The 14,741-nt window shown below is 65.6% G+C and overlaps 1 protein-coding gene and 2 long non-coding RNA genes across 4 annotated transcripts; 2 read left to right on the top strand and 1 right to left on the bottom strand.

Annotated features, from left to right (window-relative positions):
* Window positions 1-53: 53 nt before the first annotated feature.
* GSR (glutathione-disulfide reductase) lies at window positions 54-5,797 on the top strand. 2 transcript variants are annotated; one of them, XM_068403396.1, is made up of 13 exons: window positions 54-182; window positions 1,187-1,213; window positions 1,455-1,543; window positions 1,922-1,991; window positions 2,161-2,308; window positions 2,425-2,479; window positions 2,561-2,660; window positions 3,430-3,516; window positions 3,719-3,880; window positions 4,667-4,778; window positions 4,858-4,989; window positions 5,187-5,320; window positions 5,509-5,797. In XM_068403396.1, exons 1-13 carry the CDS (start codon window positions 54-56, stop codon window positions 5,656-5,658), a joined length of 1,395 nt encoding a protein of 464 aa, XP_068259497.1. In that variant the 3' UTR covers window positions 5,659-5,797. The 2 variants fall into 2 exon arrangements, with proteins under 2 accessions (XP_068259497.1, XP_068259498.1); XM_068403397.1 differs by lacking the exon at window positions 54-182 and adding an exon at window positions 837-892.
* Window positions 5,798-10,093: 4,296 nt separating this feature from the next.
* LOC137665080 (uncharacterized) lies at window positions 10,094-11,674 on the top strand. Its single transcript, XR_011048442.1, has 2 exons — window positions 10,094-10,203; window positions 11,067-11,674. It is a non-coding gene; the product is annotated as an uncharacterized lncRNA (long non-coding RNA).
* LOC137665079 (uncharacterized) lies at window positions 11,041-12,902 on the bottom strand. The gene is made up of 4 exons (XR_011048441.1): window positions 12,444-12,902; window positions 12,132-12,293; window positions 11,743-11,920; window positions 11,041-11,347 (listed from the first exon to the last, which is right to left on the bottom strand). It is a non-coding gene; the product is annotated as an uncharacterized lncRNA (long non-coding RNA).
* Window positions 12,903-14,741: the final 1,839 nt, after the last annotated feature.

Below are 14,741 nucleotides of genomic sequence, written 5' to 3'. Positions count from 1 at the left end.
GGGGGTGGCTCCGGGGCGGAGCGGAGCGGCGGGGCCGTACCGAGCCCTGAGCCATGGCGGCGGCCGCGTACGAGCTGCTGGTGCTGGGCGGGGGGTCGGGGGGGCTGGCGGGGGCTCGCCGGGCTGCTGAGCTGGGAGCCCGGGTCGCCATAGTGGAACCGCATCGCTTCGGGGGCACCTGCGTGAGTCCCCGGGGGTACGAACCGGGGGGGGGGATCCGCTCCCGGGGCGGAACGGGGGGGTGAGGGGTGCGGACACGGGTCCCCCGGGGCTGGTCCCGGTTCTCCGGGGGCTGATCCTGGTTCCCCCCGGAGGGTGTCCTAGTTCTTCCGGGGCTGGTCCTGGTTCCCCCGGGGCCGATGCCGGTTCCCCCGATGCCGGTCCCGGTTCCCCCGATGCCGGTCCCGGTTCCCCCGGGGCTGGTCCCGGTTCCCCCGATGCCGGTCCCAGTTCCCCCGGGGCTGGTCCCGGTTCCCCCGATGCTGGTCCCGGTTCCCCCGGGGCTGGAGCGGGCAGCCCGAGGGCTGGAGCCGCCATCCCCGCAGCAGCGGAGCGTTGCGCAAGGACCTGCCTTGTCACGCCTGAGCTCGGTGGAAGGGGGAGACGGGTCCGGTCCCCTCTGCCCTGGGCGGGGGCTGGTGCTTTGGGGCTGTTTTGGGGGCCGGTGAGGGGTCCCGGGGCTGTGCAGCACGGCCGGTCGCTCGGTTAGGGCTGGAGGGCAGCGGAGCAGAGCTGGTGGGCACGGCGAGCTGGGTAACGAGGTAAAACTAAACTTGTTCCTCAAACCACCCAGGGACAGGCTCTAGTTTTGTGCTTGGAGCGCGTTCCCCTGACAGAGCTGCTGTAGGAGGGCCAGAAGTGCAGGGAAGGGCCGGCAAACACCCTTCTTCTGGTAAATGTCTCTTAAATTGTCAATGGAACAAAATAAAACCCCTTATATTTGAAGACCGGGTGCACCTTCCGTATTCTCCTTTGAGGAAGTGAAGCAGAACAGGCAAACCACAAGCCCTTGAGGCACCCAGGGCGATTACAACCCTCTTTTGGCAGGAACCCATAATCCTGCCTTTTATTTTCCTGGGCAGAGAGGTGGGATTTGGTACCAGCCCGATGTGGGATGCTCTCCGGAGCGTCGCCTTTGAAAAAAAATAAGCCTGAACGCTGAAACTTGCTCTTATTTCCCCCCTAGGTCAATGTTGGGTGCGTGCCAAAGAAGGTAAGGGCCGTGGGCTGGGTCTGGTGTGGGTGCCTGCCGAATTGTGGGGTGGTGCTGGTGTGGGGCGTGGGGAGGGAGCGAGGGCTGGGAGCGTGTTGAGCCATCGAGACGCCGCGAAGCGCTCGGAGCCGTGTCCCGTGGGCTGCGCCGGGCGGAGGGGAGGCACCGGGAAGCGTGGCGGGGGTTTTCCCCACATCAAACCGGCTTCAAACCGGAGCCAACCGGCGATTTGTGCGGGCAGGTGATGTGGAACGCGGCGGTCCATGCCGAGTTCATCCACGATCACGCCGACTACGGCTTCGAAACGCCCGGTGTCAAGTTCAACTGGAGGTGAGTGTGGAAAGAGCCGGTTGGAGACGAGCGTCTCATGGTGCGTGTCCCACGGGGAGCGGCCGCAGGGCAGCGCCGCGGCCCCGTTGTCCACCCCAAAAGGGTCCCTGCCTGCTTTGAGGCTTCCCGTGGATGGATGCTGAGCTGGTTACACAGCCAGGATTCCTGCTGTGGTTTGGAAAGGAGGGTGGCAAACCGTGGAAGAGCCCGGAAAAGAGGGATGCGGGCACAAAACCCTCACATCGGCGGGGAAGGCTGCTGCCCGCTGGGTAGCTCGGGGCCGTGGGTGCCACGGACAGAAAGGGCTGAGCTGTTTTTTCGCTGAGCTCTGTAGGTTCATTTGCTCGCGGTGACAATAAAGCCCCCGCTCTGTTCCAGAACGATTAAAGAGAAGCGTGACGCTTACGTGAGGCGCCTGAACGAGATCTACGAGAACAACCTAAAGAAGGTGAGGATGCGTTTATCCCGCGAGCCGAGCGGGGAAGGGGGGTCTGCTGGATTTTTGGCCGCTTTTCCAGCCTTAATGGGTGTCCTCTTTAACCGTGGAAGCCCTGGCTCCGTTAGCTGCCTCTCACACCTCCTCCTGCTCTTAATCCCATCACTGTTGCTCCCCTAAGGCTCACATCGACATCATCCGGGGCTACGGGAGGTTCACCGCCGATCCCGAGCCCACCGTCGAAGTGGATGGGAAAAAATACACGGCTCCTCACATCCTCATAGCCACGGGCGGGCGCCCGGCCGTCCCTCCCGACAGCAAAATCCCCGGTGAGCCTGCCCAAATCCCCCGGGCTGCCTGGAGAGAGGTCAGCCGGACCCCAGAGCGGGTTCGGGGTGTGGAGGTGGGGCTGGCAAGGGGGTGTGAAAAGGGCTCTGCTTTGCAGGTGCCAGCCTGGGGATAACCAGCGATGGCTTCTTCGACCTGGAGGAGCTGCCCAGGTAAAGGGGGGGTTCACCCCCCCCTCCAGCTGCCGGCAGCGGCTCGGCGCGCCCGCACACGGCATCGCCGCTTCTCCGCAGGCGCAGCGTGATCATCGGCGCCGGCTACATCGCGGTGGAGATCGCGGGGATCCTGTCCACGCTGGGCTCCAAGTCCTCCCTGCTGATCCGCCACGACAAGGTAGTGCCACCGGCTGTCCCCAGCCGCCCTTCCCACCCCGCAGCTCCATCCCGGTCTGCCGGGGTCTTCTGGTCATCAGCTCCTGTCAGCGGGTGAAGGAGGGTCCGAGTCGGTGCAGGGTCGGGAGGGTGGAAATGGTGACGCAGAGGACGGTGGTGGTAGGCTGTTGGGTGTAAGGAGGGCCTCTTCTCCAGGCAACTAGCGATAGGACAAGAGGACATAGCCTCAAGCTTCGCCAGGGGAGGTTCAGGTTGGACATTAGGAAGCATTTCTTCTCAGCAAGGGTCATTAGCCATTGGAAGGGGCTGCCCAGGGAGGTGGTGGGGTCACCATCTCTGGAGGGGTTTAAGAAAAGACTGGACATGGCACTTAGTGCCATGGTCTAGTTGCCATGGTGGTGTCAGGGCAATGGTTGGACTCGATGATCCCAGAGGGCTCTTCCAACCTGACTGATTCTGTGAGGGGCTGGGGAGAAGATGAGGCGAGAAGAAGAGCGTAGGTTTGCTGCCAGGAGGATTTCAACCCAGCATTTCTGCAGCCGCACCCGTTTCCTTGAGCTTTGTTTCAAGTCGCGACTTGAAAAAAAGAAAAAGAAAAACAATGTTAAAGGAAAAACAAACAGAGGAGAACTTTATCGTTAACCAGACGCGCCCCAAACCTCCCTGGGCCTGGATGGGGCGCGGGCGCAGGGAAATGCCGGTGGAAGGGGCTGCAGGGCGGTGCCTTCGCCTGCACCCTCATCTGACGGGGCTGGTGGGTCCCTGCCCAGGTCCTGAGGACCTTCGACTCCACGATCAGCTCGAACTGCACCCAGGAGCTGGAGAACACCGGGGTGGACGTCTGGAAGCACACGCAGGTACGGGCATGCAGAGCAGCCCCGCGGCTTGTCCCATCCCTCCTGGAGAGGCAGGGCCAGGGGACAGATGGCGTTTTGGGTGCCACTTGCTGGGCCACGGCTTTGGCGTCATCCCTGGTCCTGTGGTGCAGCTGCTGTCTCCTGTTGCAAGGCAAAAGCCATCGGCACCTTCTCCTCCCGCAGCTCCTGTTGTTCCCCACAGGTCAAGACGGTCACCAAGTCCTCTGATGGGCTGCTGGACGTGACGGTGACCTCCTCGGTGCCTGGCCACAAGCCAGCGGAGGGAGTGATCCAGGATGTTGACTGCCTGCTGTGGGCTGTGGGGCGGGAGCCCAACACCGAGGAGCTGTGCCTGGACCAAGTGGTGAGATGGCAGCACGCCCCTTCCGTGCTGGTGCAAGGGTGCCCGGGGGTTTCCGGGGGTCCCACACATCCCCAGGGTTCCCACAGGTCTCTGAGGGTCCCACAGGTCTCCAGGGATCCCACAGGTCTCTGAAGGTCCCACAGGTCTCCGGGGATCCCACAGGTCTCTGAGGGTCCCACAGGTCCTCAGGGTTCCCACAGGTCTCCGAGGGTCCCACAGGTCCTCAGGGTTCCTACAGGTCCCCAGGGTTCCCAAAGGTCTCCAAGGGTCCCACAGGTCCCCAGGGTTCCCACAGGTCCCCAAGGATCCCACAGGTCTCTGAAGGTCCCACAGGTCTCTGAAGGTCCCACAGGTCCCCAGGGATCCCACAGGTCTCTGAAGGTCCCACAGGTCTCTGAGGGTCCCACAGGTCCCCAGGGATCCCACAGGTCTCTGAAGGTCCCACAGGTCTCCAGGGATCCCACAGGTTCCCAGGGTTCCCCCATGTCTCCAAGGTTCCCACAGGTCCCCAGAGTTCTCTCAGGTATCCAGGGGTCCCACAGGTCTCTGGGGGTCCTACAGGTCTCTGGGGGTCCCACAGGTCTCTGAAGGTCCCACAGGTCTCCAGAGGTTCTCACAGGTCTCCGGGGGTCCCATGGATCTCCAGAGCCTGCTGTGGGATGGTGTTCCTGCCATGCCCCACGCCCAGCGGGGAACACAGCAGCCACTGGCATGGGTCCCCCGTGGGCATCGCCTGTCCCATCCCTCCCGGGGCACGTGCTGAGGGGCTGCCGTTTCCCGTGGCAGGGCGTGCAGATGGACGCCAAGGGCCATGTGGTGGTGGATGCGTACCAGAACACCACCAGGAAAGGGGTCTACGCCGTGGGGGACGTCTGCGGGAGAGCCCTCCTCACCCCAGGTACGGTGGCCGTGCCCCCCTCCCCAGCCCCTCGGTGCCGCGCTGCGCCACAGCTCAGGCTGCCCGTCCCTCCCCGCAGTGGCCATCGCAGCCGCCAGAAAGCTGGCCCACAGGCTCTTCGAGGGCAAGGAGGAATCGCGGCTGGACTATGAAAACATCCCCACCGTCGTCTTCAGCCACCCACCCATCGGCACCGTGGGCCTCACTGAAGGTGGGGGCGGACAGGGCGCGGAGGGGAGAGGAGGTTGGGGACGTTGTGGCTCGGAGCTGCTGGTTTGATGCTCGAGGAAACGATGTGATCTCGGGCAAGCGGCCTGAGCCTGGCAGATGGGCTTTGGCTCCCTGTTTGTAAACGCCTCGTGTGTACGGTGCATCCCCTTGACCTACGTGCCGTGACTTCTGCTGCAGACGAAGCCGTGGCCACGCACGGGAGGGAGAACGTGAAGATCTACAGCACGTCCTTCACCCCCTTGTACCACGCCGTCACGCAGAGGAAGGTTAAGTGTGTCATGAAGCTGGTGTGTGCTGGCAAAGAGGAGAAGGTGCGTGGAGGGGACCAGGGGGGTGGTGGGGACCACAGCTGGCCGTCCTCTTGTCCTCGTGTGGTCGGCTCTGACCTGCTCAGATCAGGTCTTGGGCTGGGATCCAGCTCCCCCAGCACCCAGCCTGGTGTTCAACCTGGATTTCACCGGTGCTGGGTCTCATCCGGCCTCTCACTTCTTCCCCGAAGGTGGTGGGATTGCACATGCAAGGGCTTGGCTGCGACGAGATGCTGCAGGGCTTTGCCGTGGCCATCAAAATGGGGGCCACCAAGGCCGACCTGGACGACACCGTCGCCATTCACCCCACTTCTGCCGAAGAGCTGGTGACGCTGCGCTGAGGCGGTGGGCGCGGGGACGGCGGCTGCAGCTGGGGAGAATGTTTTATATGTCTTAAAAAAATGCCTTAACGTCCGGCGGTTGCCCGGAGAGCGTGTAAAATCAGCGTGGCTTGCTTTGGAGTGGGAAATAAATACAAGTCTCTGCCTTTCACTTCGTGGTGCCTGTCTTCCACCGTTCCCAGCCGCAGAGGGTGGTGGCACAGCTTGGGGGAAGGCTGCCCGTGGCCGGGGTCCCCCTCTATTGTCCCCAGCACCAGGGCTCTGTGGGGAGCAGCAGAGCAGGGCAGGACAGCTGGGTGCTTGGGGTACTCATGGGTGCTGGAGTATCCCAGGTGGACTCTGTCCTCCTCCACGGGCTCATGGAGGGGTTGCTGGGGGATGTGGGATCACGAGGGAGCTGCTGGCCTGACCCTGCCGCATCCCAGGGGCTTCCAGACCCCCTCAGCTGCCCCGTCGCTGTCTGCTCTTCGTGGCTGCGGCTCTCGAGCTCTCAAAGCTTGAGGCAGCTTGAAGGGCCCGAGGGTGAAGCTGGCCAGGAGAGGTGGGGCGCAGTGCTGGCTGGCTCCTGCTTTTGCTTTTGCTAGAAATAAAGAGATGGCATGAAATCAAAGTATCTCTGAGGTTGAAAATTCCCTGAAGCCCACAGAGGAGGTGAGCAGCCAAAGGAAGGGGACGCTGGTGTGCATCTCCAGGCTTCACTGGGGTATCTCCATCCCAGCAAGCAGGAGAATCCTGCCCAGCCCTCCTAACCCCCTCAGCGTGCATTTAAAGAGTATATTGGACTCCTAGGGACAAGCGAAAGCCCAAATGTTACCGGTATCCTCAGTTATCTGTGTTAGTCTTTGAAAGGATAATGATTTGCAAGGCTTATTGCTAACGGCACCACCAAAGGTTTCATCCGGGCTCGGCACAGGGGGTTCTCAGGCACGTTAGAGGGTTCAGCTGGAGTTAATTCAAAGTGCACTGCTCTGATTGTGGGGACTTTACCCTCTCAGTCCACAGGCTCTAATGGCGTTTTGTCAGCATCTTTTCTTCCTTTTAAATGACAAGTTCGATCACTTTATTTTAAGACCTATTTTAGAGTGTGTGTGAGATTTGTCCTGTGCTTCCCAGCCCGATAAATTATCAAAGTGTCAAAAAAAAAAAGAAAGGCAGGGACGGACAGGCACAGGCAGGGGCCGAGTGGCCGCAGAAACCCCCTTTTTGGAGGAAATTAGGCAAAAAAGCAGGGGGAAGCTGAGCCCCGGGTGTCCCCGTGAGACCACGGCCCCGGGATCGCCGGTGGGGGGAACCGAAGGGGACCGGGGTGGGGAGGAGGGACACTGAGGGTGGCCTGGGGGCTCTGGCCCGCTCCGACCTCGTGCTGTCCGAGCTGGAACGGGCTGAAACCGGGACCCCCGCACCGAGAGGAGCCGGGGAGAGCGGGACCCCCGCCCAGCGCAGCCCGGGCAGGGATGCTCCAGAGCGGGGAGCCCCGGCGGGGGGGGGGAGATGCCCGGCCCGCCCTGCCCTCGGGGACCCCGCTGCCTTCTCGGGGAGACCCAGAAGCCCCGGGCGGGCCGGGGTCCGGTGAGCCGGGCTTAGCGGGGGGCGGACGGGGGCCGAGCTCCGGGTCTCCTCCCGCCCGCGGTTTCGGGCACGGTGAGCCCCCCGGGGGCTCGTGCGGGGGCGGGTGCCCGCCGCGCTTCGTCTGCACCGAGAGGGCGCGGGGCGGAGAGAACGGCCCGGTCGGTGCCCCCCCCGCAGCCGGGGTTTGCGCGCAGCGGCCCCGGTGTCGTCGGGAGGGCGGGCGGGCGCTAGGACCCCGCGGCCGCTGAGCACGCCCCGCCCCGCCGTCAGGCCCCGCCCCCTCAGCCTCCTCCCCCCGGGCGGGGCGGGGCCGCGGCAGTTTGGCCCCCGCCGGCCGCCGTCTGCCCGCTGCCGCCTTCTCCCGTCGTTCTGGAGCGCGGGCGGCGCCGCGCCGGGCCGGGCCGGGGCCCCGAGCGGGGGATGCGGTGCAGCGACGGCCCCGCGGGCGGGGGGGGCCTGGCCTGGCCTGGCCTGGCTTGGCTGGGCCGTGCGCTGGCACCTCCGGGCGCTCGGAGCTGCGGGGCGGCGGAGGGGCGATGTCCGCCCGCCCCAGGTGAGGAGGGGATGGGCTGGAGCGGGAACAAGGCCGAGGTGGGCTGGGGCGGCCGGGGGCGGCCGGGCCGGGGCTGCGGGCGAGCGGGGCTGCTCCATCCCGGAGGCTGAGGGGCGGCCCCGGCGGGGCTGCTGCCGCGGGGACGGGACAAGGAGGAACGGCCGCGCTGCCGGGGCTCCGCGGAGGAGCCGGCGGGGCTCGGGGCGCCGGGGAATAAAGCCCGAGGGCCGGAGCCCGGCGCCCCCCGTCCCCGCTCGAGCCGCCCGCGGCCACACGGCGCTGGGCCCGCCCCGCGGGTCCCCCCGGTGAGTTGCCAAGCACCGCCCGACACCACACGTGGGGCTGGGGGGGTTCGGGGCTCAGCAGCACAGATGGGCGCTGGTAGACGTGAGCCCGGCTCAGGGCCTGTTCTGGGGTTCAGACGGGGCCCGGCCATGGGTTTTCAGGCAGCGGGAGCTCGGCTGGAGAAGCAGCACCAAAGGGTGAATAACTCCTGGGGTTTGGGGTGCAGAGACAGAGCCCAGGGACTTCACTGCTCAAAGCAGGGCTCAGGGACTGAGTCGTGTGGTCAAACACTGGCACATGGGCTGGAACCCCCAAAGTCTGTGTTTTTGGGACTTGAAAACTCCTTCAGTGGCTCAAAACCAGAGACTAAGTCAGTCCTGAGTTTTCAGAGCATGAAAACAGAGCCCCAGTACTATATTTGTTGGCCTTGAGAAACAGGGTGAATGGGTGAGTTTGGGACCTCAGAAACAGAGATTGAGCTGAGTGTCTTCAGGACATGAAACCAGGCTCATGGGGCTTGAAACTGAGACTAAGTCCTGTGTTTTCCCGACTTGGACACAGGCTCAGGGCAAAATCCTGGCTCACTTGACTTCAGGAGAAGTGAGGGCAAGCCTGAGCTGGGCACCTTCATGCAGAGACTAAGTCCTGCGTTTTGGGGCGCCAGACCAGGAGCATTGAGGCGGTTTTGTGTTTCTGAGATGGAGACTAAGTCCTGCGTTTGGGGAGTGTGAAACCAGGCTCATCTGGGCAGTTTAAGGTCTTGACAAGAGAGACCAAGTGCTGTGTGTTAGTGCTTGAAACACAGAGACTAAGTCCTGCATTTTTGGGGCTTGGTACCAGGCTCATTTGGCCAGTTTTGGGGCTGAAAAACAGGTTACAAGTCCTGTGTTTTTGGTGTCATGAGACCAGTGTCCTTTGGGCAACTCTGGGGTGTCAAAACCAGGCTCACTGGGCCAGTTGAGGGCTCCTAAGCAGGGACCAAGTGCTGTGTTGTGGGTGCTTGACAGGAGAGACTGAGTCCTGCATTTTGCAGTGTGGAGACCAGGCTCCTGTGGGCAGTGCTGGGGCTCAGACTAAGTGCTGTGTTACTGGGGCTTGAAACCAGGCTCATGGGGGCAGTTTAAGGCTCAGAGAGAGCCCAAGTGCTGCGTTACGGGGGCTTGAAGCAGAGCCCCAGGCTGGTATTTGGGGGGGGCTCAGAAACAAAGTCCCATGTTTTGGGGCTTGAGACCGGGCTCACATGTCAGGGCTCCCCCCGGGCCGGGGGGCAGCGCCCGTGGCCCTGCTCTGGGCCCCGGGAGGCCGGGCTGCCCCAGCCGGGCAAGAGAGTGGCCGGGCCCGGGGCAGCTGGTACCGGTCGGAGCCCCCGCGCCCGCTCCCAGCCTTTACTCAGCACCTGCACGAAGCCGCCGCCTTTATTCCGCGACCTGGCACTGGCAGAGCCCCGGCTACCCCACGCGGGCAGCAGCCGCGAGCAGCGCCGGACTTGGGCCCCGGGGCCCCGGCGCCCGCCCGAGGCTCGGCCCCGGAGCGCGGCTCCTCCTGCCCGCGGCGCTGGGACGGAGAAGGCAAGGCCGGGCTCAGGGCTCCGGGAGAGGCCGGTCCCAGCCCCGACCCTGCCGCGGTGCTCCGGCCTCAGGACCCGCCCCGCGCCCGCCCGCGGAGAGACAGACACGGGCCGGGACCGGCTCCCCGCGCCCGCGAGGCTCGGCAGCGGCACCAGCCCCAGCCCAAACCCCAGCCTCATCTCACCGTCCCCGGGCTCCGCACAGCTCCCGCAGAAGCCCCCGGGCCGGGCCGGTGCTGCAGCCCCGCGTCCCAAGCGATGGGTCCCGCCCGGCACCCCCGCCCCAGTACCAGCGTCCGCCGCGGTCGGAGCCAGCCCCGCTCTGGCGGCGGAAGAGGCCGCGCGTGCGCGGGGCGGGCCGGAAGGGGCGGGGCCCGGGGGGCGCATGCGCGGGCCGGGGCCTGTCCCAGGTGCGCGGGGCGGGGCAGGGCCCCAGGGCGGCTGCGCGGGGCGGGGCCGAGGAGATTTGAGCCCCGGCGGCCGCCGTCCGCCCCCTCTGGGCTGTTCCGGTGGCGCCGCGCGCGGTCCTGGGGCGGCAGCGGCCGGGCCGGGCTCCTCCGGCGGGGCCCAGGTGAGACGCGGGGGGCTCGGGCCGGGAGCGGGGCAGGGGCCGCGGCCGAGCGGTGCTGCGGCCCCGGGGGTGTCGAGTCCGGGCGCAGGGCAGGGGCCGCGGCCGAGCGGTGCCGCGGCCCCGGGGGGTGTCGGGGTTGGGGCCGGGGCGGGTGGGAAGTGCCGGTGCCCGGGCGGCCGCGCTGCCGGGGGCTCTACGGAGCCGCCGGTGCAGCCGCGGGGCTCGGGGCGCCGGGGAATAAAGCCCGAGGGCCGGAGCCCGGCGCCCCCCGTCCCCGCTCGGGCCGCCCGCGGCCACACGGGGCCGGGCCCGCTCCGCGGGTCCCCCCGGTCAGTTCTCAAGCACCGCCCGATACCGCCGGGGCTCCCGGGCCCGTCCCTACATCACACGCGGGGCTGTGGGGGTTCGGGGCTCAGCCGGGTGCTTGTGGGACTCGAGAGGCGGCTCCCGGGGCCGGTGCTGGGGCTGAGCAGCACAGACAGAGCTGGACATTTCCCAACCCCGAGAACGGAGCCGCGGGGCTGCGTTTGTGGGGCTGGGAAAGGGGCTCCCGGGGCCGGAGCAGCAAATCCTGTGCCTTTGGGCTCAGAAACGGAGACCTGGTCGGCTGTTTCTGGGGTCAAAGCCAGGGGCCAGTTTGGCCAGAGCTGCAGGGTTGGGGGGAGGTGGGAGGGTGTTGGAGTGTGGGTGGGAGGGAGGGGGGTGGGATGGTGCGTGGACCCTCACCGGAGGTGGGGGTCCGGTCGCGTTGGCCCCGAAACTCAGGGACGCCGGCATGCACCAGGCAAAATTCAACGCAGGAGATAGACTCAGGGCGAAAAAGCACTTTTTACCCCCTTTTCGTGTCCAACTGTTCATTCCAGGTGCGCCCAAGCACCGGACTAGTGTACAATTATGACAGGTCATATTCATATACAAGTCGTGACAGTGATTGATTTACGACCTGGCCAAAAGCCAGGCTCATTTGAACTAGAATAAGCTTTATTGAGCTGGAGATGAACTCGAGGAGGAACTGAGGCTGGAACCATCCATGAGCTGGAGCTATGGCCAAACTGGAACTTGAGCATCAGCTGGAGATGAAGCTGCACTGGAGCTGGAAACGAGCTGCAGCCAAAACTGAAGTGGGGCCATCCCTGAGCTGGACCTGAAAAACAGGGGTGCAAAAACAATGACCTGGAGCCGCAACCAAGCTGGAGCTGTGCAGGAACAAAATGGAGGCAGAAACACCCAACTCCGGAGCTGTTCGTAAGCTGGACTTGAAACCAGAGCAGAAACAAACAGGAGCTGGAGCCAAAACTGAGCTGGATGTGGAATAAACAAAACAAACAGACAAATCTAAAGGGGGGCCCAAACCGAGCTGGACCCAAAGCAAATTGGGTCGGTACAAAGAAACCAAACAAATGAAACAAAACAAAACAAACCCAACACACACACAAAGGGGACACCCAAAATAAACTATGCCCCAAACGAACCAACCAACAACCAAGGGGAGCCCAAACCGAGCTGAACCCCAAAACAAACAGGGCCCAACCAACCCACCTGGAGCCGCAGCCGGGCTGGAGCAGCGCAGTCCCCGCAGTGTCTCCGGGCGGGCGCAGGCCGGGCTGTCCCCAGGCAGGAGCGGGGCAGGCGGCAGCATCAGTTTCTCCCTGGGGCTCCGCACCCCCCGCGGGCGGCTCCCGGCCTGGCTGGGGCTCCTCCGTCCGTCCGTGTGTCCCTGCGCAGGGAGAGACGTGGCACAATCAGCCCCCGGCAGCGGCCCGGCCCAGAGAGCCCCGAGCTGCTGCCCGGCAAACCCTGCTGCCTCCCGGGCACGGGCAGCTCTGCCCGACCCCTCGGCAGCCGCGACCCGGCACCGCGCAGCCGAGGCGGGAGGGGAGGGAGAGACGGGGCCGGGACAGCAGAAACCACCGCCTCGGGGCACTCACCTCACCGGGCACGGCCTCCTACCGCCAGGGCCACCAACACCTCCCGAGGCACCGGCACGGCCGTCGCTCCCTGGGCCCGGCTTCACCGTCTCACCCACGGGGCTGCAGGCGCCGGTGCGGGTCCCCGGAGCGGCCTCTGCTCCCAGCGCAACACGTTTTGAGCTGAAAAAGAAGGTTTTCGGTCAAAGCCGGGCTCTGTGCGGGGCCCAGAGCCGCCCCCAGGCCCCGCCGTGGCACCGCCCGATGCTGCCGGCCCCGCAGGGCCGAAGCCCCGTGAAACCAGTTTCCCCCAGCAGCGGGTCCCGCACTCACCGGTCCGAGCTCTCCCGGCCCCGGCAGAGCCGGCGCCAGGCCGGGGGGGTCCGTCCTGCCGGCAGCCGCTCCGGGAAAGGGCCGCGGAGAAGGAAGCGGCCGGTGCCTGCGCCGGAAGAAGAGACCCCGGCGGCAGGAGGGGGCACCGGCCGCCCCGGGAGAGCCCCAGCCCCGCCGGGGCCCCGTATCCGCCGGGCCCCGGGTCAGACGCGGCGGCAGCAGCGGGAGCAGCCATGGCGGGGAAGCAGCCCCGGCACGGCCCCCGGGCCGCCCGCAGACGGGCCCCGAGGGCCCCGGGCCCGGCAGAGCCCCCGCCAGCCGCACACCCGGACCCGCTCCCGCCGCCGCCGCTCCGCTTCTCCCCGCCGGCCCCTCGCTGCGGCGCCCCCTGGCGGCCCCGGGAGGGTTTTGAAGCCTCGGCGCCGCCGCGCACCTGCCGCCGCCGAGACCCGGGACCGCGGGTGCCGGGCGGGGCGCGGGGCGCGGCGGGGCGGGGCCGCAGTGCGGCTGCGCGGGGCGGGGCCCTCACGGGTCGGGCCCTTCCGGCCGCCCTCGGCCGCCATTTTTGTTGCCGCCGCTGCCGCCGCCGGAGGACAGGAGGTGGGTGTGCTTGTGCCGGGCCCGGCTTGCTGCCGTGCCGGCCCAGGGGAGGCGCGGGGTGCTCGGCCCGCGGGAGCTCTGGGGCCCGGCCGGGGGAGCCGCGGGAGCCGCAGCCGCGGTTGAGGGCCGTGAGGCCGGGGCTGAAGCCGAGCAGTCGCCGGGGGCGGCGAAGTGGCCGCGGCCCCCGGGAGTTGTTGGGCCGGGCGGGCGGAGAAGGGCCGGTGTTTCCTCGGAGGAGCCGGCGGGACTCGGGGCGCCGGGGAATAAAGCCCGAGGGCCGGAGCCCGGCGCCCCCCGTCCCCGCTCGAGCCGCCCGCGGCCACACGGGGCCGGGCCCGCCCCGCGGGTCCTCCCGGTCAGTTCCCAAGCACCGCCCGACACCGCCGGGGCTCCCGGACCTGTCCCGACATCACACGCGGGGTTCGGGGCTCAGCCGGGTGCTTGGGGGACTCAGACCCTGTGGCCGAGCAGCCCAGACCGGGCGCTGGGAGATGGGACCCCGGCTCAGGGCCTGTTGTGGGGCTCAGACCGGGCCCGGGGGGTGGTTTGGGGCTCAGAACCGGGCCCGGTCGTGGGTTTTCAGGCAGCAGGAGCTGGGCTGGAGAGAAACTCCTGGGGTTTGGGGTGCAGAGACAGAGCCGAGGGGGTTTGCAGCTCAAAACAGGGCTCAGGGACCGAGTTGTGTGGTCAAACCCAGGCACATGGGCTGGAACCCCCAAAGTCTGTGTTTTCGGAGCTTAAGGAGGGAGACCAAGTCCGGCATTTTTGGGACTTGAAAACTCCCTCAGTGGCTCAAAACCAGAGACTAAGGCCTGTGTTTTCAGGGCTGGAGAACAGAGCCCCAGTCCTGCATTTGTTGCCCTTGGGAAACAAGGGGAATGGGTGGGTTTGGGGGCTCAGAAACAGAGACTGAGCTGAGGGTCTTCAGGACATGAAACCAGGCTCATGGGGCTTGAAACAGACTAAGTCCTGCGTTTTCCAGACTTGGACACAGGCAGCAAAGCCCTGGCTCCCTGGCCTTCAGGAACAGCCATGGGGTTTGGGGGGGGGTGGTGTGTCAGAAACACGCACCTTCACAGAGAGACTAAGTCCTGTGTTTTGGGGACGCAAAACCAGGCTCATTTGGCTAATTTGGGGGATTAAAAGCAGAGCCTTGAGTTTGTGGGGCTTCAAACAGGGATCATGGAGGTAGTTTTGTGTTTCTGAAACGGAGACTAAGTCCTGCGTTTGGGGAGTGTGAAACCAGGCTCATCTGGGCAGTTTAAGGCCTTGACAAGAGAGACCAAGTCCTGCGTGTTAGTGCTTAAAACACAGAGACTAAGTCCTGCGTGTTGGGGGCTTGGTACCAGGCTCATTTGGCCAGTTTTGGGGCTGAAAAACAGATTCCAAGTCCTGTGTTTTTGGTGTCACGAGACCAGTGTCCTTTGGGCAACTCTGGGGTGTCAAAACCAGGCTCACTGGGCCAGTTGAGGGCTCCTAAGCAGGGACCAAGTGCTGTGTTGTGGGTGCTTGACATGAGAGACCGAGTCCTGCATTTTGCAGTGTGGAGACCAGGCTCCTGTGGCCAGTGCTGGGGCTCAGACTAAGTGCTGTGTTACTGGGGCTTGAAACCAGGCTCATGGGGGCAGTTTAAGGCTCAGAGAGAGCCCAAGTGCTGCGTTACGGGGGCTTGAAGCAGAGCCCCGGGCTGGTATTTGG

This window comes from Nyctibius grandis, chromosome 6 (assembly GCF_013368605.1).
Source record: "Nyctibius grandis isolate bNycGra1 chromosome 6, bNycGra1.pri, whole genome shotgun sequence".
NCBI classification, from domain to species: domain Eukaryota; kingdom Metazoa; phylum Chordata; class Aves; order Nyctibiiformes; family Nyctibiidae; genus Nyctibius; species Nyctibius grandis.
Note: the sequence above shows the minus strand (reverse complement) of the source record. Positions and strands in the feature narration are given on the sequence as shown.